The 25,544-nt window shown below is 46.4% G+C and overlaps 1 protein-coding gene across 3 annotated transcripts in view; it reads left to right on the top strand.

The window, feature by feature from the left end:
• The window catches only part of ZDHHC14 (zDHHC palmitoyltransferase 14), a 264,279-nt gene that overhangs the window by 152,197 nt on the left and 86,538 nt on the right, over positions 1 to 25,544 (top strand). For all 3 annotated transcript variants that reach the window (XM_073894151.1, XM_025866383.2, XM_025866384.2), the window contains exon 2: positions 3,141 to 3,301. In XM_073894151.1, the coding sequence (XP_073750252.1) occupies positions 3,141 to 3,301 (161 nt within the window). The remainder of the gene's footprint in view (positions 1 to 3,140; positions 3,302 to 25,544) is intronic.

Consider the following 25,544-nt stretch of genomic DNA (forward strand, 5'->3'; position numbering starts at 1 on the left):
ATTCAAAGGACCCTGATATGCATGGCAGCATTATCAACAATAGCCAAATTATGGAAAGAGCCCAAATGTCCATCGACAGATGAATGGATGAAGAAGATGTGACATATATATATATACATACACATACGTACAATGGAATATTACTCAGCCATCAAAAAGAATGAAATCTTGCCATTTGCAATGATATGGATGGAGCTAGAGGGTATTATGCTAAATGAAATAAGTCAGAGAAAGACAAATACTATATGATTTCGCTCATATGTGGGTGTTAAGAAACAAAACAGATGAACATAGGGGAAAGGGGAAGGGGGAAAAAAGAGAGAGGGAGGCAAAGCATACGAGACTCTTAGTGATAGGGAACAAACTGCAGGTTGATGGAGGGAGGTGGGTGGGGGATGGGCTAGACGGGGGATGGGCATTAAGGAGGGCACTTGTTGTGATGAGCCCTGGGTGTTGTATGTAAATGATGAATCACTGAATTCTACATCTGAAACCAGTTTTACCATATATGTTAACTAACTAGAATATATAAAAACTTGAAAAAAATATTTTAAGGCTAATATAAATAGAGATCTGTTAGTACCACGGTCAATTTTATGCCTTTGATATGGGCTGTGTTTATTTCTGATTGTGGTACCCTAATACGTTTTCAAGACTTAATATGGTGGAGGTTGTTTTTTATATGACAATAGTGTAGCAAAGATAATGTCATATTTTATGACACAAATACTTCTTAATGACCCTCTAGAGTTTGAGTTCCTTGCTCTTAAATCCAGGTTGAAATTACAGTCAGAGATTTAATCAACAGACTTGCAGCAATTGATTTTTATTACCAGCTCTTCATAGAAGCTCCACATCACAGTCCAAATGTGCCAAACGTAACATAATAGACACGCCTGAGAGGCACCTAACCCCAGAGCCCCCTGCACCACACCATGAGCTGGGATTCAACCCCATACGAACATTTAGGTTCCGAGTTTGATTCGGTAGTAAATGTGATTTTGATTGTCACTTTATATGAAGTCCCTGAGTGCAGCCATCTTTTAAAATCTTCTAATTATCTAAATCTTGTTCCCTTTACAAATCCAGGATTAGACATTAAATGTCATTTGCCAGATTGTGGTGTCCCCAGTCTCTTAAATGTTTGTTTATTCAACTTGAAGCTTTTCACATTTTTTAGGAAAACTGGAAGCCCATTAAAGGGTATTAATTATGTTAGTATTTGCCAGAAAACACTCAAGGAAAGCAATGGTTTGTTGTTTTTTTTTAATGCAGAGCAAAATCAGTTGGATTAAAAAAGTCCTTTCCATAATTTAACTGAATACTTTCACAAAGCAGATGTCTTTAGGTTAGACAGTCTTGTATTCCCTTTTTCCACAGCAAGTTCTTTATGTCTGCTGGCTCTCTTTGCCAAATTTACTTTCCTACAAGAAACTCTGAGGATGTTCAAAAAGGCTCTAAGTGTCTGGGAGTTTGGGCAGGGTCATAATGATGCAGAAATGACAATGAACAGTTTTTCATGATTCCCCATGAGTCCCATGAAGGGAAGTCACAACTGACAGCCCAGGGAGTAAAGTGTGACATGATATCAGTGATGGTTGTTTTGTTCTGTTTTTGCGGGTGTGGGAGAGACAAAAGAGATGTTAGGTCATATATTTTTGTCTCTCTAAATCAGCTGATTCTCCTGGAGACCACAGGCCTAGTCATGTTGGGGTTCCCTCCTCCACCTTCTTAAAGTTGTTGGAAATTCTCCGGGTTCCTTCAGAACAGAGAATTCAGAGAATTTGGTCTTCAGGTCACTGTAACCATCCCACAGAGACCTGTCCAATTCATCAGGCCTCTAGAAGACCAGACATTCTCACAGGCCTGATGCTGGCCTCAGCAAAGGGGATCATGCCCTGTGGTCCTCGAGACCTGGACTCTTGCCAAGATCCCCTTGTTTGATAGGATCCGTGACCTCACCACCTCCTCTGCAAACCCTGCACAGGAATGGGGTGCTGGTCCCTAACATGCTCAGGATGGAGCCCCCTGCTCACCTCCTTGTCTTGAGCAGATCTTTCCTCTCCAGCTCCCTCTCTTTGTTTTGTCTTGAGTATCTGCACAACTATCACCCGATGGGGTGGACCATCTAGGAGGTGGTTTCCATTTCAGCTATGACAATTCTGCGATTCCATGTTGTGTTCCTTGATGTCCACTTTGTGACTGACTGTGGTGACAACAAACTGACCATGGTCATTGCAGATCCCAGCTCCACTCAGCTCCAGGCATCGAGCTAGTTCTCGCTCTGCTTCTCGCCACCTGCCTGGAATCAAGGGGCCATGAGTGTGGGCCAGAGCGCGGTGCTTGAAGCTGCCCCAGAGCCCGATTGGTATAGACGTTAGTCCCCCTGACTCATCCCGGTCCTCGCTGCATGCCACCTCCCACGACCGAAGGACAGGGAGCAGGTTTCATAGAATTGAGTTGGGCCATGTTCTTCAGCTGGTAGCTCACATGCCTTCCGGAAAGCAGGAGTGTATCATATCCCAGCTGCCTAAATTCCCTTAAGCCTCTTCAGACACTGGCTTGCAAGTTCATTTCCATAGCTTATTAACCTCTTTTGGATAGAGTAGCTCCAAAAGATTGAAAAATGGTTTCTTGCCTTTGAAGGGTGAATTTGTGGTTCTCAGCTTTTTTATGCCATGAAGGTATTCGACTCAGGAAGGAGAGGCTGGGTCTGGTTAAGATGGCTCGAAGCTGGTGTCTTCTTTTATTATGCAGTTCCGGGGAAGCGCAGGAAGATCACACAGATTCACGAGCTGCATTGACTGCAGAGGGTCCAAGCTCTGCACATCCTATGTTGATTGCAGAGCACGGTGATTGTCATTTGCCTGCCAGTGTCTTTCCCGAGGAGCACCGTGGGAGCAGAGGGCCTGGGTTATTGAGGCTGGGAAGGGAGGGTTCAATTGTCCTCAAGAGAGAACTACAGTCCTCCCCAAATGTAAATGCTTAACATAGATGAATTTTTAATGGAAATCAATTTTTCCCCTCCAACAAGGCTTTTGGCTTCTTGGAAAATATAGACCGTTCACTGTTGATTACTGACATTATATTTCCTTTTCTCCTCCTCCCCCCGCACCCCCCCCATTCCAACCTGTTGGCAGCTGTCCGTACCTAGCAGTGAAAATCACCCCCGCCATCCCCGTGGTTGGTGGCATCCTCTTCTTCTTTGTGATGGGGACCCTGCTGCGCACCAGCTTCAGTGACCCGGGAGTCCTTCCGCGAGCCACGCCCGATGAAGCTGCCGACCTGGAGAGACAAATAGGTAACCCTGAAGGGCTGCCCTTCGCCTCGGGTCCCTTCCCACTGGGGCTCGGCCGCCGTGTGGGAAACGGGCCAAGGTGCCCATGCAGGAGGGGCAGGCAGGGCACTGGACAGTGATGCGTAACCGGGGAGGTGTCCGGGAAGTCCTCGTTCCCTCGGCGGCAGGAGGGCCTGAGTAGGAGGTGGGATGTGAAGTGGTTGGAGGTAAGGCCAAGGGCCGGCGGTGCCACCAAATAGAGGTGCCACCATCACCACGCTCTGGGTCCTGATGTTTCTTTGAAACCCAAGCGCATCTGAGAAGGAGCCTCTGTCCTGAAAGACCCATTGTTGTAGGCGGCTGCTCTCTCTTCCCTTTATAATCATCGTACTTACTGCTGGTTTCCATGCCAGAAACCTGAGGAGGTTACATCTTCCCCTGCTGTCTTGGTTTATCCAGCCTAGGTCCCAGAAACTCCCTTTATTAAGGCAACAAAGATATATATTCGTGATATATATGGAGGTGAATAGCTTTCATTTTCCTTAGATATTGGAACCCTGTACTGAAATGTAAAAAGTTTACAGTGACCCATTTTAAACATATTAGAACAAATCCTAATCCCTCACAGGGCAAACTTTAAAAGTTCTATTTTTAGTTAAAAAGAGAGCTTTTTCTTGCTCTTGAAAGTTTTCACTTGCGAACATGCAGCTTTGCAGTGACATGATGATGATTGGACAAGCGTGGCAGAGGGGTTGCGGTGACTCTGTGTGAACGTAAAGCTTAGCTGTTCCGCCTACTCCGTGGGCTTCTCTTCCCAGCCTCACTCAGCCAAAAGGCCTCCGCTTTCCAGTGTCACGAGATAGGAGTGTGGGTCTTGAGAGGAAGCATGTGCTGTGGGCTGCCATCCCCAGGTACCAAAGCACGGCTCTGTCCTCTGGGCATCTGCCCCCATCCTTCATCCCAGCCGTGCGGGAGGGGAGCAGTAAAGGCATTCATGATGGGAGTGTATGGTGGTGGTCTGCTTGCCGCAGCCTTCTTGTGTCCTGAGGCAGGCAGGCAGAGGAAGGAAGAATCAGCCGTGGAGAGACAGTCTGTCTCGTAGCCAGTGCATCTTGGGATTTCAAGACATTAATTATATGTTAATTCATAATGTAAAGCCTTACATTTATAGCATGTGAATCATTTGTAAAGGCCATCCAGGGCTATCACGGAATTGATCATACCCAAGCACGTTTGGGAAGAAGACTTTATTATTACATCCATTTTGCAAATAAGGAAACAGAGCCCCGAAGAGGTTAAATGGGAGAAAGTGGCAGAGCCAGAGCCCTGAACCAGCTCTCCTGGGTCTCAGCCTTTATTCTTTCCAGGGTGTCATGTCATGGGGAAGAGACAGGCCCAGTTTCCTTCAGAAACAGAACTGGGCCTATGGAAGCTGCATGGCCTGTACCCACATCACCTTAGCACACAGCTTGAAAATCTTCTACTCAAGTGGTGCATAGAGAACCCAGCTCTTTACACTGGCTTTGAAGCATTTTCCTTCTGCAATCCTATTTTCTATACCACCTCTTGGTTAGTGCAAGGAGCATCTGCAAAATCAGCAAGATTAGGAACCAGGGATGATAAAGAGTGCCATTGGAATTCTCTATTATAAATGCAGATTCTAAGAGGTACAGAGTTTCTGTTCATCCTTGTTAATATTGAGGAAGTTGAGTGATCCACTAAAGTGTTTTTTGTTTTGTTTTGTTTTGGCTTTGAGTTGATAACCTAAGAGTGGTTTTTTCAACATGAGTACTTTTAAAACCAGCTCTGCCCCACGCCCCCAGAGACTCAGAATCTGTGAAAGTACTAGATGGGGTAAAGGAGGAAACCAAATCTTGTTTCAAATGAGGGAGAGTAGAGGGTCTTTAGAGATGAGACAGCGTGACAGACGTGAGTTGCTGTGCACATCCCTTCCCCAAGAGGCAACAAGAAAACTGGACAAAGTAGTCACAGTCATTTCATGGCTCTAGAATTCATCTGAACTGCGGGGCAGTTATTCATGAAAATCTAGTGGACTTTGGGTTAGAATAGTGGGTGTCTGTGACGGTCTCGCCTGGGGCTACTTCAATGCCCACCTGAATTCCAGAGGTGAGGCAATTCTACCTGGACAGGGCAGACTCTGAAAACCAGCAGCTTATCTGTCTGAGGAGCTAATTTGCTTTGGAGGGAAGTATGGGAAAAAGTCAGTAACTGAAACTTTCACCTTAAGAAACTAGAAAAAGGGCAAACTAAACTCAAAGCAAGCCATAGTAAGACCATATTAACAATGAGAGTGGAGGGATGCCTGGGTGGCTCAGTCAGTTAAGTATCTGCCCTCGGCTCAGATCATGATCCCCCGGGTCCTGGGATTGAGCCCCTTGACAGTCCTCAGCCGGGCTCCTTGCTGAGCGGGGAGCCCGCTTCTAACCTCTACCTGCTGCCCCCCCCCGCCCCCGCTTGTGGGCTCTCTGTCTCTCTCTGACAAATAAATAAATAAAATCTTTAAAAGAAAAAAAAAAGATGAGAGTGGAAATCAATGAAATAGAATACAGAAAACAACAGAGAAAATTAGTGAGACCCAAAGTTAGTTCTTTTAGAAGATTAACAAAATTGACAAATCTTTGACTATATTATTTGCCACCCCTTCCGAAAAAAGACACAGAGAATATACAAATTACCAAAATCAGGAATGAAAGCAGGGCATCACCATTGACCCTAAGGTATTAAAAGGATTTTAACTTTATGCCACAAATTGGACAACTTAGATGAATGGACAAATTCTTAGCAGGCCACAGTTACCAAAAGAATGACTCAAAAAGAAATAGGAAAGCTGAAGAAACCCATAACAAATAAAGAAATTGGCTGTCCATATGTAGAAAGATGAATTTGAATCCTTACCTCACACCATACACACAATTTAATTCTAAATGGATTATAGACCTCAATTTAAGAGCTAAAACTCTAAAACTTCTAAAGGGAGCATAGAGAAAATGGGTTTGGGTTAGGCAAAGACTTCTCACACGGGAGTGCCTGGGTGGCTCAGTCAGTTAAGGGGCCGACTCTTGATTTTAGCTCAGACCATGATCTCAGGGTCCTAGAATTGAGCCCTGCTGGGCTCTGTGCTCTGCACAGAATCAGCTTGAGTATTCTCTCTCTCTCCTTTTCCCTCTGCCCCTCCCCCTCCACTCATGCTTACACATGCTCTCTCTCTAAAATAAATAAATCTTAAAAAAAAAGAGTTCTTATATAGACACCAAATGCATGATCTGTAGAAAGAAAAAGATAATAAATTGGAGTTTACCAAATTAAAAACTTTTGTGCTTCAAAAGATACCATTAAGAAAACAGAAAGATAAGCCACAGACTGGGAAAAAGTATTTGCACATCATATATCTGATAAAAGTATCTTGTACTTGTATCTAGAATATATTAAGATCTCTTACAACTCAATAATAAGACAAACAACCCAATTAAAAATGAGTAAAGGATTTGAACAGACATTTTTCCAAAGAAGATATATGAATGGCCAATGAACACGTGAAAAGACGGAAATGCAAATCAAAACCACAATGACGTACCACTTCACACCCACTAGAATGGCTCTAATCCAAAGGACTGACAATAACAAATATCGGTGAAGATATGGAGAAATTGGAACCCTCATGCATTACTGGTGGGGATGTAGAATGGTGCAACCACTTTGGAAAACACCTCCCCAAAATTCCTCAAGAAGGTAAGCATAGATTACCATATAACCCAGCAAGTCTGTTTCTAGGTATCTATCCAAGAGAAATGAAAGCCTATGTCTCTGGTGTGCATTGTACCTAATACCCCCAAACTGGAAACAACCCAAATGTCCATCAGTGGGCAAACTGATAAACAAATGGTTTCCACACGGTGGAATACCATTAAGTGATAAAAAAGGAGCCCAGTGTTGACACATGCTGTAACATGGATAAATGGTAAACACACACGAAGCGAAAGAAGCCAGATCAGAAGGCTACCTGTTGTGTGGTTCCATGTGTATGAAATGTCCAGAAAGGGCAAATCTTTAGAGACAGAAAGCAGACAAGTGATTGCCTGGGGTGGGGGCAGGAGTGAGGGTCGCCGCACTTGGACGTGAGAGAACTTGCCGGAATGGTGAAAAGGGTCTAAGAGTGGATTGGGGTGCTGGTGGCACAACCCAGTACATTTCTTAAAGATCATGTTATTGCATCCCTCCAGAGGATAACTGTTAGGTTTGTACATTATAGCACAATAAACTGTCCGAAAAAGAGAAGAGGGAAGGGGAAAGGAAGAAGATGGAGCGCCCCCCCCCCGCCCCCGCCTCTAGTCGTATGGCGTTAGGCTAGTTTTAAAGTGGGAATAATGACACATATCCTATAAGGTTCTTCTCAGGATCGGCTCAGTAAATGGTTGGGGTTTTTGTTTTTGTGTTTTTAAAAAAGAAAAATTCTTCTTTTCCCACCCAGTTCTCTCCTCGCCTTCCACGTACATAGATTATCATAAAATGATGCTCCACCTGCCACGTGATAGGAATAAATGGCAGAGCTGGTCTAATTCTTTATTAGGAGTGCTCCCCTGTATTGCTTGGCTGTGGAGAATACGACTATGTTTCAATGAAATCTTAGCACATTTATTTTGTGCTATCTGACTGAAGACGGAAAAATGAAAATTAGATTTGGAAACTTCCTATTATTAGTTATTAATTCTAATTATCTGTAGGAGGTCTCTCCTTATAAAAGTCCACGGTAGGCACTTGAAACCAGCCGTCTGAGTAACTGAGTGAAGCTGTGCCAAGGGTGGGACCAGCTCGCCTGTCCCCCGACTTCTGGAGGGGAGGAGGTGGTGAGGAGAAGGAGGCTCCGTGTCTCAGAGGCTGTTACAGTCTCTCGAAATGCCTTACCCTTCTTTTTTTTCTGAAAGACCTTTCCTGGTTCTTTACATTGCGGCTAAAAAAAACATCCAAGAATGGCAGTTGGGGTGTGGGGGAGGTCTCGCTGGGGTCAGTGGAGTCCTGCTTGGAAATGTGACAACTTGGGAAACTCTGCTTTTTCGGTTCCCTCATGGATGATAAGACACGAAGCAACTGCTTTGGGGCTAGAGAGGAATGATGAACCAGTGCACTATAAATCAGAGGATCGAGGCATGTCAAGTAGGGACAGACCTTTCCAGGGATCACGATGGGGGAAAGCAGCGGGTCTGCCTCTCTGCTTTCCATTATGTGTATTGTCTCTTCCCACCCCTCAACCATCTGGAGGACCCCAGGGGAGGGAGTCCGGGAGGAGCCGAAATGGGAACTCAGCTTGTCAGGCTCCCAAAGCGAGACTGGTTACTTAGGAAACTCTCTCCCTGTGTCACGGTAACCCTGACACCACAGAGTTCTTAGGCTCGACACCAAAGGCAGGGTCCGTAAAAGAAAAAAAATGATGAATTGATCAAAGATCAAATGGTTGCTTGGTGAGGGTAGAATCAGATCAAAGGAAGCAGGATGGTCCTCAAAAAACTCTGCGGCAGGGACAGAATCTGAAGAATTATTGCTTCACTCTGCACCTTTTACTGGGCAGTTAGGGTAGGTGGGACACAGTGGCCGCGCGAGCCTCCCTTCTCTCTCTGCCTCCTTCTGTCTCGGTCTCCCTCTGTCTCTGTCTCCCCCTCCTTTCCTCTCTTCCTCCTCGCCCCCCGCCTTCCCCTATTTCTCTCTCTCTCCCTCTTCTCCTCCCCCCCCTTCCCCCCTTCTCCTCTTCTCTTTCATCCGCTACCCCCTACTCTTGGTCAGACTCTCATCAACAACTTTTCTTGAAGTATCCAGGACCAATCACCATTTCTAAGATGAAAGTTTATCTTTCATGATTTCCCAAGTTAGTCCTTGGACTGGACATCCTCTAGATGAGATGTTTAGGAAGCAGGGCAGTTTCCTGAACCTGAGGAAACCCTGGCCGACCAGCCTGGGTTGTGCACCGCCCCGCATAGCGTGATTCCTGGGAAGAGTTCCACGGGAACAGGATGTTTTCATCCACCAACTTGACTTGCTGGAGTTTTTTTCCCTAGAGACATCTTAATTCTGTGTTTAAGAGTAGAAACATTTTAATTGGAATTTTAACAACACTGATGGATTTTTGTTGAAGAAAATACTTTCTGAGACTACTCTAAGCCAATTGAAGATCTCAATCAATGTTCTCTATTATAAAGCTACACTATTTCCAATTTTCTCCCATTTCTGTTTTCGTTTTACTAAAATTATTTTAATTGGAGTAATTTTTTTCTGCATAAAATTTATAACTAAGAGTTTTTTCTCAATCAGGTTTGTTTTTTTTTTTAACATCATGGAAGTTGCCATTAGGAATTTTCTTACAGAACTATGACTTCTACTAAGATAGATTTCCCTGGTGATTTAATTTTTTGAAGTCAATACTGGTTTCTTTTTGTGTTGGTTATTTCTACTGGTAATATTCACCATAAAATTGCTTTAAAATGTGATGGTTTCCTTTATTTTGGGTCTCAGCATGCGTCTGCTGTCTGTGATGGATCTGTGGTTAAAATTTCCTGACACTTGGAGTCACTTTGGGTAATGCACACTAGATGCCCACAGTGTAGAAAATCCAGAAAGAGAAGGGGCAGGATCATTGGAGGTTAATTTGATTGGCTTTTGCCAGTTTTCTTTGCAGAAGGCAATATTTTCTGCCCCTTTCCCCCAAATCCTGTTTGCATCTCCCTGCTCACCTCCGAAATCACCCCCATGTATCCTCTGTGTAATTGTTATCTGCCGTGGATATTTCGGCTTTTCGTTAACACTCGGCCAGGCCCAGGAACTCTGTTCGGACTTGAACTACACCTGCCTGCGTGGAACTCCTTCTGCCTTTGCCATCCTCTCTCCCCTGCTGCTTGCTTCCTGCCCCGTTTGTTTCCTGTTTTATTCACGGGAAAGCCAGGGCTCAGAAAAGGAAAGTGATTGGCCAGAGGTCACTTGGCCAGAGCTGGGAACGCAGGCCCATCTGCCATCACCCCCCATGTGCTTTTAACCACTGTCCACCATCTCGTTGCCCTGGGGAGCAGGCCCCGAGCAAGAGATTTCTGGTCTTACTGGAACAAGTAGCACTTGCCATTTCCCCTAAGTTATTTTCTCTTCCCCAGACTGTCGACATCATCTAGCTTTCCCATCCCGTTGGCTGACTCCTCCATCACCCGTGGCCTAGAAATAGAGAGCCATGTCCAGCGCGTCATGTCTGTAGGGCCTGCTTCTCAAATCCTGGGCCCGGTTCGGTGGAGAGAGTAGAACTGCAGGGGAATCCAGACACTCTAACGCCCCTCTTGAAACTGCCTGCAGATCCAGGGGCCTTTTGTCCACTGGGACTCTGGCTGATGTCCCTTGATGCTCGTGAATGAGTTAAGGGGAGGGGCGGAGCAGCATGTCCCACCATGTCTGAAATACAGTCTGGAAGAGACAAGGCATTTAAAGAAAAAGGCATCTGAGGACTCAAACAAAAAGTAGATTCCTTGTTTGAGGGAAAATGTTAGAATCATCTAGCGTGTACGGATGCCAGGGAAGGGTAGGCAGTGATTCTCCCACACCAACGCAGGGTGGCAACTCAGAATGTCAAAATTCCTGAGTGTCTCTTTAAAAAAAAAAAAAAAATCCAGCCTGGGAGAGCTGGGAACCAGATGTCACAATTCAAAATTGTGGTATTTGGGGAAATACCACAAGATTTTGAAGGCTCTAGTTCTGAGGGAAGGAAGGAGCCGGAGATTTTTGTTTTTCCGAAGGATTTGGGAGGTTGGGTGTTTTTCATCCAGGATGTTCATTGAAGCCTATATTATTCCTTCTTCCTGTAGAAATGTGAACTTGTGGAATGTACCATGTGTTGGACCCGAGGCCAGTTTCGGATGTAAATGCATTAGCTTGTTTGTGAGGTTAGGACAATTTTCTGTGATGGTTGGAGTGGAGAATTATAACAACAGAGAAAAGTACCCAGCAACTCCCCTCCTCTGGGGGTGCGCTTTACAGAACTGCCTTCACTGTCCTCCAGATGGGTGGCCAGTGGTATTTTCCTCCCTTTTACGGGAAGAGAAACTGAGCCAAGGGGTGCTATTTCACTTTCTGAGATCACACTTTCTTGACCCCGCTGCCGAATCTCAATTCCTAAATCCACATCGGTATTTTTGGTGACCTCTGTACTTCCCATCCTGAAGCTGCTGGGTGTCTCTTTTAATATAATAAGTCTTAATAAGTTGAAGGTTTGACTTACATAAGTGTACATAGGTACAGATTTGGAATCTCTTCTAGAGAATTAATGAGAGAATTAATGAACCCTCCCTGAAAGCAAAGGTATCACTTCGTTGCAGATGAGGGGAAATGATGCTCTCTCACCACATGAATGTCACATTCTTTAGAGTCTGTTAAATCAGCAAAATGATGACACAGAGCAATATTGACATGCTTTGCCGAAAGGAAGGGAGGGAGGGAGGAAGGGAGGGAGGAAGGGAGGAAGGAAGGAAGGAAGGAAGGCAGGCAGGAAGGAAGAAGAAGAGATGTACTGTGATTATAATCCGTTCTCATATACAAGGCTGTGAAAGGGGGGTAGGATGATGAACGAACCGGGGTGAAGAACAGGTCAACTGCAAGAGAGTGGAGGAAGCCAGAAGCCATAAGGAGGGGAAGGAAAGGCTCAAGTGGCACCAAAGGGATGGAGAAATTGGGACCACCTGGTTTAAGAACATGGCCAGAGGAAAGAGCAAGGGTCTGGCGTGTGTTCGTGGAAATTAGAGACCCACCCATTCCCAGCCACGGGCACTGAGATGCACAGATCCCTTCAATGAAAGAGCTTGGGGAACCCACCTCCCAGACTTCAAGTAGGCTGGTCCTCAGCAGTGCTCTGAGTCATAGAACATTCCAGCTTGAAGGGATCTCAGCAATCATGGAGATCGTCCTGGACATCTCCTTCAGTTTGCAGACAAGTAAACAGGCTCAGAGGGAGACAGGTGCAAATACCTATCCATTGGCTTTTTTGCTTCTGAAACCCATCCCTAAATCCTTGCTACACAGAGAGTGGTCCATGGAGGAGCAACCTCAAGATCTCCTGGGAGCTTATGAGAAATGCAGAACCTCAGGCCCCACTCCACGTAATGACTCCGAATCTGCATTTTTAACAAGACCCTTGAAAGCCAAGAAGCACAGCCCTGATGCCTCTCACTCTCACCTGGGGACCGGGGACCAGCCTGTGCCAATCCCCTCTACCAGTCAGCATTTGCTTCCTCTCCTGATAAGCTCCCGGGACTGTCAGGATTTCAGGAGTTTGGCTAACTACAAATTCATTTACTTTGAGCATTCAGTGTAGTAGCCTCCTTGCAGTGCCTGTGAGTGACATCTTTTCCCTTATTATTTACTTATTAATGATAACTGTATGATAAATATCTTATCTTTTGATAGCACTTTACAGACTCCCAAGTCTCTATACGTTTTTTATAATCAGTGAAGTGTATGGTTATGAGCCCAAGCTGACCCTGCATCCCAGCTCTTCCACTTGCTTTGTGACCCTGAGAAGTGTCTTAGCTTCTTTGAGCCTTGATTTTAGTGCATATAAAATAGACCCACTGAGTGCAAAGATCCATTCCAGTGTTATTATCCTATGAGTCTAGAAATAAATCCTTCCTCCTCTTTGGCTTGACCATGAAAATCCAGGAACCTGAATATTCTAGAAGGTTATTTAGCCTGTTCGACTACTTAAACAGGAAGAAGGACATATTCTGGGAATAACTTTAGAATGCAGAGCTGCATGCACACCCGCGTAAATTCGACAAGTAAACTGTAGGCGCCTCAAAGTAAGAGATAAATGACTCATTGGAATATTACTCTCATTATTCCTTTAACTGGCGTCCTTGAGAGGATAAAGCAAAATGATGGAACAATGGCTCTTCCGAATGAGGGAATGAGTCAGTCAATAGGTTTCAGGGGGAAGTCAGAGACAAGACTCTTCATCCAAGAATGGGCAGGGCGTGTTCCGGCAAAACAGGCTCCGGACCAGCAAGGCGGCCTCGCTGGTGAGTGTGCAGGGCGTGAGGAGGAGGGGGGACGAGAATGGCTTTTCAGGAAAGAAATCCCGCTGGAGGAGGTTAAGCAGAAGAGTGGGCAGGCTCTTTGTGCCTGGAAGTGGGAGGCGTTTTCTTATTGCAAGTGTAGAGTAGCATGAAAGGCAGCCCAGGAATAAAAGGAAACAAAGCAGCCAGTGAGGAGAGAGGAAATGGACCAGGGCGAGGGGGCGGGCGGGGCCCTGACTGGGAGGAACCGGAGGCTGAGCAGGTGCAGGGTCAGCAAAGGATTAAGGCCCCACGGGGCAGGGACAGAAGACTTTGAGAACGTGCTATGGTCAAAGAAGCCATAGGCGCTCCCTGAAGTTTTCCTGGGAAGAGCTTTTCTTTTTTTTTTTTTCTTTTTCTTTTTTTTTTTTTTTTTTTTTTTAACAGTCTAGGGAGCCATCCCACATTCTGCTTCATAAAATACCTGTATGTTTTGAGTGTTTTGTGGCTGGAGTCTACACTAGGGATCCGATGTAACCAAGAGCCACTTGCTAAATAACCTACTTTTAGTGTCTCTGCCTCTCCTTCATCCGGCCTTGACGCCCCTACGTCATTGTGCCTGCGCGCTCTGTGATATCACTGGGGTTTGCGACTCAATGAAACTTTGCCGCAATAATCACCTTCTGAAACTTTGTTATAATCAAACCAACTCACTGTTGGCTTTCCAAGTGACCTTTCTCCCTCCTCCTTTAGAATCTAATGCTGTAGAGTAGGAATTAACAGTCAGTTTTGGGGACGGTGGGTGTGCGCTCTATCTCCCTTCCCTTCTGTGCCCTGGAAAACTCAAGACTAAGTAAGCTATGGAAGGTAGATAAACTGTGATTTTGTGTTTCTGGTAGACATCTGCTGTGTTGTCCAGAGTTCGCGGTGGGCATGAGGACTCACTTGCTGCCAGCACTCAGAGGGTAGAAGGCATATGGTAGGACAATGGGGGCCCCTCTAAGTGAGGGCTCTTCCTGCCATCGTGTTCGGCAAGGGAAAAATTCCTCACATTTTTTCATTTATCCAAATTTACCTTCCTAGGTCCCCAAAAGAAAAATCTAACTTACAGAAGTGGACAGAAGTGAAGGCCATTTATTTGGAGGCTGTAGATTAACACTGTCTAGGAGAAAACAAGTGCAAGTGGATGAGTGTCGTATTACATACCATCAAAATTTGGAGTGCATTCTTTAAAAAAATCTCTTTATTTTCTTCTAAGGATGGAAACTTGATATCCAAGGGTCCTTGAATGAGTGATGGATGGGTTGCTCCTTATGCTGAAGAGAAAGCAATAGAGTAGAAGTGGACTAAAGCTTCCCGTGGCTCTCACACAGCTAAAAGTAACACACTTGGAGCAATGCTGAGTAGCACAGGGGCGCCCGGGTCACTCAGTTAGTGACGCGTCCGACTCTTGATTTCAGCTCAGGTCATGATCTCAGGGTCGTGAGATCGAGCCCCACGTTGGGCTCCGCGCTCAGCTCAGAGTCTGCTTGAGATTCTCTCCCTCTCCATCTCTGCCTCTCCCCACTCTAAAATAAATCAATACAATCTTTAAAAAAAAATACTGAGCAGCACATCCAATAGAAATATAATACAAGCCAAATATGTAATTGTAAATTTTCCAGTAGTGACATTTAAAAAAATGAAAAGGAACAAGTAAAGTTAATTTTAATAATACATTTGCTTTAACCCATTGTATCCAAAATATTATCATTTCAATGTGTATTCAATCCTAAAAAGTACTAATGAAATACTTTACATCCCTTTTTTTAAAAAAGTTTTGGTATTGAATCTTTCCGGTGTTATTTTGCACTCACAGCACACTCAGTGTGGACTACTCACATTCCAAGTGCTCACATGTGTCTCGTGGCTAGCATATTGGGCAGCACAGATTTAAAGGACATAGAACTGGACCTAAATAGTTGTTAGACTCTCTCAGAGTTAATTGGGATTGTTTATCTTGCTTCAGATCGCTTCAGAGAAACGCTTGGGAGAATGGCTTTTAACTTCATCATTTCTTTGAAGAACCTCATACATTCGTTCATTTTTCATGTATTCAACATATACTTGAGTGCTTACTCAGTACGAGGCACTATAATAATGCAAATTATACTCTTAGCAGAGTGCTTTTTATTTCTATCAAGGTAATTGTAAAGTTGTAAATGACGGAATCATCTGGAATACCTAAACAGAATCATTTTTTTAATGACATTAATGTTTTTAATATGGTCAGATTCTGTGCTATTGATGAGGCCACTGGCTCTTATACCTGCACATACGCTAGAATCACCAGAAGGTTCTGTTCAGACAGATGGCCGGGCCCCCCTCTAGAGTGTCCGAGTCAGGGGGCTGGGGCGAGCCTGCTACCTTGCATGACGCAGACTTGCCTTCCTGTGCGTCACGGGACAAGTTTGCCTTTCACCTCCTATCAAAGGATTGCTGATGCTTGAACCAGCGGGAGCTGCCATCTGTCCCCCACAACGTGGGATTGCCCTCCTCATGTACATCTGTCCAGGGCTCCTCCAGAGCCAGAAATCCTAGCAGGAGGACACATGGGGCATCTGTTTTACAAGATGTAAGTCTTCGACACTCATTTGGGTATAATGGATCCATTTGGGAGGGCGAGAGCTGACCAGGCCAGGTGTCAGTGAGGCCGGAACATTTTGACTGGATCTGGCAACCATCAGATGGTTGATGACATGGTTGATTTAGAATTTTGCAAACACCTAGAGGAAAGGCCCACTTGGAATGGTGGCCTCTGATCCTTAATGAGTTTCTTTTTCAGTTTGTGTGACTTTTCCATGGTTCAGGCCCACCTTACTGAACTCGGAATGTTGTCTGCGTGTCATCTGGAAGGACAGCACATCCTCTTGCCAAGTCAGAGAGCTTTTATCTAATTATTATTACAGATTCCACCCAAAGGGTGTGCAGTTCTCTGTAGTAGACTGGAATTCTGGGCTTTTCAAGCCAGCAAGGGAAGCGTGGGCATTTGGGATGGGGCCACCCTCTCTGTTCTCCACTCTGCACAGAGAGGTTTATTAAGTGTAACAAGGATGTCTTTCCTTGACTTCCTCACCTTGGGCAGGAGTGGGTCAGGGGCTTGGTCACTGTGCACTACAGAAGCCCCCACCCAGTTACCAGCACTCCACTGGAAGTGCCGGCAGGAAGGATGGTCTTTTCTTCCCACTCTTTATTTAGTTATCATCTTGGCAGGAAAGACCTGTGGCAGACTGGGAAACAGTGGCCAGGCATTCTGTTTACCTGTGCCTTAAACAACTTGACATCAATTTTATTTATTTAGAGAGAGAGCACGAGTCGGGGGGTGAAGGGGCAGAGGGAGAGGGAAAGGGAGAATCTGAAGCGGGCTCCATACCCAGTGTGGAGCCAGATGCGGGGCTCGATCTCACAGCCCTGAGATCATGACCTCAGCCGAAATCAAGAGTCAGACGCTTAACCCACTGAGCCACCCAGGTGCCCCTCGACATCCATTTCCGATCACTGATGCACCTTCCTCACTGCCACTTCCGTTCTAGAAAAAAGACATGTTTTCTCTTAGATTTCGATGACCAGGTTTTGCTGTCTTCTATGATATTAATCCCATGGATACCAACCAAAAGGTCAAGTTCTTAGAAAAGAACACAGATATGAAACCAGTCATGAACAGATGGCCTGTGTAATTGTGTTTGATGTTGTCGGGGGCGGGGGTGAGGGCGGCGGGGGGGCTCTCTGACTCCCCCAGCCTCTCCTGTGGTGGGACAAACTTGGGCTTGGTGACTAGACTTCTGCATTTTTCTCTCAACCAGCACAGGATGTTTCAAACATTTATGTGGCTATTTTTCATCTTGTGATGACATACCCCAGACATTTGATGAAAAATATTCCTGGCTCGCTGTTTAGTTAGAAAATTAATCATTATCAATTAATCAATCTATTTTAAGCACAGCATTGTCTTAGGTACTGTGGAAGAATCAAAAGAAATCTAGCTGTTGGCCGGCAGGCACCAGTGAAACCACTGAAGCGGTTTTTTTTTTTTCTTTTTTTAACAACAGAAATTTATTTTTTCACAGTTCTGGAGGCTATGAAGCCCAAGATCTGGGTGTTACCAGGTTTAGTTTCTCCTGAGGCTTCTCTCCTTGGCTTGCGAACAGCCAAGAAGGCTTTTGTTGTTGTTGTTGTTGTTGTTGTTGTTGTTGTTAAACAGGAGCATCACCACCGACCCAGGGTTGACGGTCTTTGTACTATGGACATTTGGGGGCCAGAGAATTCTTTGTGGGGTGGGGGTGGGGAATGTGCTGTGTTCGCAGGATGCTTAGAAGCATCCCTCCCCTTAACCCTCCAGATGGCACTCCCCATGTTTAGCACCCCCTACTCCAATCAGATTGTCTCCTGACAGTGCCAAATGTCCCTGGGGGAGTAGCAAAAGTCACCCCGGGTTGAGAACCCCAGATGTAACGTAACCTGAATTTGGGAGGACGGAGGAAACCAGGAGCTGAGGAGAGAATCAAGACAGATTCTCTGGGGGAAAAAAAAAAGTCTGAGCTGGATTTCAGAAGACAGGAGGACATGAACCGACTGAGGAGGTGCTGGGTGGAGGGGCAAGAGAGCAGAAGGGAGGTGTTCTTTCAGAAACGAATGACGGGAAAGGGAAATAGAGGCACCCGAGCTAGATTTCTTTGACTGGCCTGGGTGGTGTACACAGAGTAAGGAGTGATAAACAGTGGATTTAGTTGGCAGCAGGTAATCCCTGCTCAGGCCAGAGAGCCGCCGCAGGGAAGACTGAGGATGGCGAACAGGTATCTAACACAGATCGTTTTCAGGCGTGCCACATGCTAATTCACTTCTCCCAGCAGAAGTACTTCTCAGGTGCTGTGATTATGTTACCAGTTTGCAGCTGGAGAAACTGAGGCTTGAAGGGGACCAGTAACTTCCCAAAGTCTCTCAGCTAGCAAACAGCAGAGCCATGAGTTGAGCCCCACCTGGTGGCTGAGCCCACACACGTACCCCCTGGGCGGGGGGCATGGGTTCCTTGAAGCGGAGCCAGGTGATGGCATTCTCCTCGCCGCTGGGCAGCGGTGGGTCTGGAATCCAGGGGGTCAGGCAAGGTTTGAAAGGAATAAAAACATTTGCCCTCGTTTGTGAAAACATCAGGAATTTGTATGAAGAGTCAAAGAGGTTCTCAGATTTCAAAGGAAAGCTACAGATGAAGAGTCCTAAGCAAAGAGGTCAGTTCCTTCGGCCCTAAGAATAGGGACAGTGGGTGCCAGGCTGCTAATGGGCTTTGAGCAGGAGGTGGCAACTGAGACCTTCGGGCGCGCCTGGGCTTGGCAGAAGGTGTTGGGAGGAGAAGGTTGCCCCAGAGGGAGAACGGGCTAAGGGTGGGCCCAGGTGGGTTCCAGGTGAGCTGAAGCCAGCAAGAGGTGGGGGGGGCGGGGGAGCCAAAAGGAAAACTGAGGGGTGGGAGGCTTGAATTAGAGAGGAAGCTGGTCTGTGTCAGGGAACTGGGTGCAGAGGGATTGCTGCGTGAGAGACGTGAAGCAGAGCTGCATGGAAAGGCCTGGACCTTGACGTTGCCCCTCACGAGGCAGGCGGCCAGGACCTTGACGTTGCCACTCACCGCCGTGATCTGGGCTGACCGCTTGGCCCTCTGGCCTCGGGGTCCCCTTCTCTGGACCAGGGATGGTATAATACTGCCTGTCCTACAGGTGAGGGGGAGAGCTGAATGCGATGCTGTTTTACGTGTGGGGCCCTAGGAGAGCTCCGTGCGCACTGTAGCTGTGACGGAAATTTCTCCGGAGGCGATCGAGGAGGTTTTGGAGAGGGAGAAGCTGGGGCAGACATTCTCGGGAAGGCTGCGGCAGGTACAGAGATGAGGGGTGAAGTTTGGAGGGTGGCCCTGGGAGAGAAGTGTGGGGCTCTTAGAACTCACAGGGTCTGCTCTGATAAGAGACAGAAGAAACTTGATTTTTGCCATGTTGGGATTTTAGTCTCCAATGCTTCATCCAGTATGTGAGGGTCTTTATATAAATGGACAGAAATTGTGCAGTCAGGGCTGAAGAGTGGATTTTCACATTTGATGGAGCTGTGCAGTTAGATGTGTGTCCAGTGTTGTGTTAGGTTGAAGACTGAGCAAAAAGCAAAGTTTTATTCCAGGGGCAGGGCTTTGGTGGTTCTTTTATTTGTGAAGTTAGCTCTAAAAATAACTTCAGCATCAAGATACTTAAAGGGTTTGTGGTACACCTCTTGTGAGCGGGACCCATCTCTGCAGACTTCCTAATTTCATTCCCATACCACTGAGAAAAGCGAGAACAATAGTTGGGTCTGAGAGCAAATAGACTAGACAAGAAACGAAGGATCCACACCAGCATGAGGGCTCATGCTGTGCACATCCAGACAGAGTACTGGGACCGGCCCTTCCCACCGCCACCCTAATAAATAACGTATAGAGATTTCCCATTAATTTCCAATGGATGTTTTTGACCACTTAAACCAGCACCATATCATAGAAATATACTGTGGGCTACAAATGCAAGCATGTCATTCTCCAGTAGCCACTGTATACTAGTAAAAAGAAACAGTGAAATTGATTTTAATAATATTTTTATTTCACCCAGTTCTTCAGAGTATTCTCATTTGAACAGGTAATCAATACTTAGAGATATTTTATATTCTCCTTTTTGTGCTAAATCTTTCAAATCTGGTGTGTATTTTACACTCGCAAGACATCCCAATTCAGACAGGCCACATTTTGAGTGCTCAGGAGCTACAGGTGGTGGTGGCTGCCATATTGGACAGCAGGGTCTAAAAGTCCCAACTGCAATACCACTATTCCAGAAAAAGGCTGGTTGGTGACATCTGTGTCACTCTCATTCCCATAAGACTGATGCGTGGTGTGCACGAATGCAAGTTTGTGGTTCATTTTGCGCCTCGGCTGGTTTGCATTACCAGAGGGAAACTGTTTAAGAACCATCCATCACCCAGAGAGCCCCAGATGGGCCATTTAGTGACAAGAGCAGCCCATCCAGAGGGCTCTCACATCCAGCTGTTACCAATTCCAGAGGAAAACAAAACTAATAACTTCAGTGCTAAAATGGAATCCAAGTTTGTGGGAAGGATGAATTTCTGATATAAGAAAAGCAACAGCCCATCAATAAAGAAAGATTGGATTCAGGCTAAAGCAATGGAAGACTCAGAATTGTGTTTTTGCTTTTATTTCTTCTGTATAAGATCCTCATTTCAGGTCTTTATGATTCCATTTTTCCACTTGGAAAATGGACACAGGGTGGTTCTAGGGAGTCATTACTAAAATAAAAATTACTGGTCTGGCATTTTGCAAAAATCACCAAGTGAACTTTGGGGGTATAAAACAACATTGCAGAGTCCCAGTAATATGGAACAGAGATTTCTCTTCCTTGCTGGAGGTTCCTTTTCTTTCCTGGCCAAACATATACCAGAGTGAAAACATCTGGAAATGTGACCTTTGGGGAGGGCCGCCCAGCTCCCAGTCCCCAGATGCTGGCTTTCTCCTCCAACTCTTTGATAGAAATGCAAGTGGGCACTTCTGATTCTAGTCATACTTCAGAATTATTACAGCCCCCAAACACACAAACAGTGTGATGATGGAGAGGTTTTTCAGGCTTTCCACGAAGCTCTCCCGAGATAAAAGCAGTTAACAACTGCTATTCTGTGATGATGAATGGTTGTAGGTTTTCTTTCATCAATATTTTAATAACTATTTGCATATTTTGGCAGTTATGGACAGAGAGAGTCTGATGGTGATTACAGAAGCAGATTGCAGAGGTGATTCACCGGACACAGTTGGCCAGCAGAGGCAGTGCCATCTCTCTGTGATCAGCGGGTTCCAGCCCAGGCACCAGGCCGCCTGGCAGCCTTCTGAAGCAGGTGTCCCCGTGGCTGTCAGTGCGGGGCAGCTCACTTGGCCACAGCTGGTCGCCCTCCACGCTGATGCTCTTTTCCCCGAGACAGCTCAGCTCCCCCACAAGTGCCATGAAAAACCCCGCCCCAGAATCAGCCACTTGCCTCTTTCTGTAGGTATGATTGGCCATTAAATGCAAAGCTGCTTTGGCAGCCGCTCTGTGCCCATGCTGGTGGCAGGAATCTGACAGAACCTGTAGAATCTGACAAACCCCTCTGCCACTGTAGAAGGAACCTTTCTCTGGAAGGAAAATGGTGTTCATGTTTCATGGTCACATCCTAATTTCTCAGTAAAGTACTCCTTAAACCATTTATTTCACTGTTTTGTATTTCCTTGTCTCAAGCTCCAGGGTGCCGTGAACATTATTTCGTAGTAGACTTGTTATAAATGTTTTGCCCACTGAAGAGTCTGGAAGAAAAGCTTTCAGAGACCTGGAAGTGGTAGAAGGAGCATGAGGAGCTGTCTTTCCACTTTGTATCAAGTTTTAGAAATTAATGTGAGAGCCAAAATAACAAAATGATGGAAGAAATCCAATATAAAAGGAAATTGAAATAGGTACCCACTTCATAGAGCTTTGAGGAGCAAAATTTAAACCTAATTTGAAAAATAAACATGAAGATGTTCATTGCAGAATTATTTATAATAGTGTAAAAAAATTGGGGTGCCTGGGTGGCTCAGTCGGTTAAGCGTCTGCCTTCGGCGCAGGTCATGATCCCGGGGTCTTGAGATCGAGCCCCGAGTCAGACTCCCTGCAAAGCAGGAGAGCCCCACTTCTCCCTCTCCCTCTGCTGCTCCCCCTGCTTGTGCTTGTTCTCTCTCTCTCTAATAAACAAATAAAATCTTTAAAAAAAAACGTAAAAAATTAGGAGCAATTTAAAGGTACAATAGTAGAAAATGGATGTGAACAATTGTATACTTCTGTAACTACTGTTAGCAAGGAAGTCATGAAAATGCTAATTTCAAAAATATTTAATGACTGGGGCACCTGGGTGGCTCAGGGTCCTGAGACTGAGCCCCGTGACCAGCTCCCGGCTCAGCAGGCAGTCTGTTTGAGGTCCTCTCCTTCTGCCCCTCCCCCCTGCTCATGCTCTTGTTCTCTCTCTCTCTAAAATAAAAACATATATAAAATATTTGATAACTTACAAAAATGGTCTTGATACATCGAATGAAAATATGCAAAATGTAAAAATGTATATAAATGATAACCTTAATATATGCATAACCATAAAAAAATGGGAAGAAACATAAAGAGGTTTCTCTTTGTGGTTAGACTGACAAGTGATTTTACTTTTCCCCTTTGTATATTCTGATATTCCAAATTCTCTCTGATTATCATGTATTATCTTTATAATCAGAAAAAAGCACTAAGCATCATTACATAAACTCTAATAGGTACCCTCACAACATTCATTAAGCCAGACTGCTTGCTAGTTGCCTGGACGTGGCATATCTATCTCTTGGGGCTTCCTGTCCTCGCCTGGATAACGGGATCCAGTGATCTTGCCTGCCTCCCAGAAGTGTGATGAGGAACCCGCGCATTGGCCTGCAGAAACTGAAAGCGGCCAACTATTGATACCTCAAGATGTAGAACCGACTACTGTAGCCGACTACTGTATCTCCTTGTAAATCTGCTAGAACACAAGAAGTAAGAAATTGAACAAGCTCAGAGGAGAAAAAAAAAGAAGAAGAAATTGAACAAGCTCTAATGACATGTTTAGAACCGAAGCCCCTAAGAAACTAAAACTGAAAAGTGGATACATAGCAGGGAGACATTTTGGGGGAGCCTGGTGCTCAGTGCTCGGATGTGTCAGCTGGCCCCATGCAAGGACTGTCCTTTAGAGGACTCTGCTTCAGCATCACGACTGAGAGCAGCCCTTGCAGCTTCCCCTGGGATCTGGTACTTATTATGCTTTGCTCAGGACAATACGCCTGTGACTGGGAGAAACGTGCCTTGGATGGATGGGGCGGGCAGGCTCCCAGAGCAGAAGGCTTTAGTGTCTGGGTTTTCATCCAGTACCAACTGAGGAGCAGCAGGTGCCAAGGGGTGGCCTAGGCTGAGGGTTTCCATTGTCCATGCAGATTAGAGTCCCCATGGAGGTTTTAAAATTTTACATGATACTATTTTTTTTACCATATGTATATTACTTTTTTTAAAAAAAGATTTTATTTGTCAGAGACAGAGACAGAGAGCGCACATGCTGGGGGAGCAGCAGGGGGAGAGGGAGAAGCAGACTCCCCGCCGAGCAGGGAGCCCGACGCGGGGCTCGATCTCAGGACCCCGGGATCATGACCTGAGCCGAAGGCGACGCTTCGCCGACTGAGCCCCCGAGACGTCCCTGTGTATTACTTTTTGATCATAAAACATATTTACACACGTGTCAGAGACTTCTGCAGATTCTGATCCAGCAGTTGGGGTCCCCCACTAGACACGTGCTTTGCTTCAAGTCCCGAATGTGAGACCCACTGTCCTACGCTAGGATAACCATGGGGGATGCAGAGGACACAGCAGCTGCCCTCACTTTGTCACTGAAGTGACGCAAGCTGTATGCACGTGCCGGGCACAGAGCAGACGCTCCGCGACATTGCTCTTGGACGGTTGGGTTGAAGGTGAAAGTTAAACACAGAACGTAGAGAGATTCTTGGAGTCTTACTTTTTTCTCGTAGTATGTGAGGCTTCTGCGGGGTTAAGTGAGAAACACGGGTGTTTATAATACATCAAACAAAACCGTTTTGCTTCCTCAGCTCAGAGAGCTGCTTGCAGGGAAGGGTCAGGAGGTTCAGTGTGAGGAGGCTGCGCAGCTGCAAGTGGGGCACTCAAGCCTGAAGTGGGCCGCTGAGCCCCACAAGAAGAGCCTGTGAGTCCATGATGACCCTGAGACCCACGGCCAGGGCAGCGAGGGAAGGAAGCAGGGTCCAGGACTCCCTGACCATGAGAACCGTGAGAAGGGCCAGCAGAGCTCCCAGAGTTGGCTCCTAACTGCTGGATGGGAAGCTCTTTGAAGAGGGGCGCTGCCTTTGGCCACTCTGTGCAGGCCCCCAGTTTCCATTAGCGGCTCGGGGCGGGGGGGAGACCACAGGAGCTATGGCTTGGGCCCTCCGGGCAGCGTCTCTGGGGAGATGTGGGGTGGGGGCTCCCAGGAGAGGGTCTGGGAGCAGATACTTACACAGCGGGAGGAGCGGGGGGAGTCCTTAAGCCACTGTCACCCTCAGGTCTGCAGACCTCCTGTCATTAAATGCAGATCCTCAGGCCCCAACCTAAACTCACAGAGCGTCTCTGGGAAGTAGGGCCTAGCAATCTGCTTCTAGCACACTCCCCAGAGTGATCTTTCTACACCGCAATGCTTGAGATTCACTGCCTTTAAATGTCACCAAATGCATGTGGAGCATTTTATATGCGTCCGGTAGAGACAGCACCATGGAGATTTGACGGGCTCCTCAGAGAAGGGAGGTCATGGCAGCTAGGAAGATGTCCAGGGGAGACTCCTTATCCCTTGTCCTCTCCCCCTCTCCCACCTCCCCACAGGTACCCACTCTGCCCTTCAGGGAAAGACTAGAAACCCCTCAGGAGCTCCTTGTTAATGCAGGAGGTTTAAAAGAAAAAAAGCAGGGGGGGTGGGGAGTAAGACAGGTCAGTCAGCTGCCAGGACCACCCAGACAGGAGGATCATGGTCTCAGGACCTGCTGGCTCTAGAAGGACCCACTGAGTGTCCCGCACGTACCCAGCACTGGGCTGGACCCCAGGATTTCTTGGGGGATAGGGCAGAGCCCTTGTCCCTGCTACAAGTCTGGAGTCTGGAGGAAATGGCAGGCGGCTGAGCCAGGACCTGAATGGAGGAACTCCACGCCCCCCAGGGAACAACATGGCAGCAGCTAGAAGTGCTTCCTGGGAAGGTCCTGCCCCAGCTCCCGGCCTCCGAGCTGGAGGAAGAACTGGGGCAGGTCTGGGTGACATGCGGTCGCCCAGGAGTGGCTGGTTTCTGCATGGCTCTGCTCTATTCGTATGGTGGGTGGGGGTGTTCCCTCCCCAGCCCCCAGCAGAATTTCTTCTGTTTAAAGCGGGAGCATGTGTTCTTCTTGTTTCCAGGACCTGGTTCTTGGAAGACGCTTATTAGAGAGACAGATACCCCAGCAAGGAGTTGTCCAGGTGGAGCATCTCCATTTCACAGCTCTATGTGTGTCCAGAACACATTTGGTCGTTTCTTTCCTTCGCATACAAAACCATGGGGTGGGGGTTGGACCCACCTCCGGCCAGCAGAGACACATT

This window comes from Callorhinus ursinus, unplaced genomic scaffold (genome assembly GCF_003265705.2).
Source record: "Callorhinus ursinus isolate GAN/ISIS: 27379988/994484 unplaced genomic scaffold, GSC_fseal_2.0 scaffold6, whole genome shotgun sequence".
NCBI classification, from domain to species: Eukaryota; Metazoa; Chordata; class Mammalia; order Carnivora; family Otariidae; genus Callorhinus; species Callorhinus ursinus.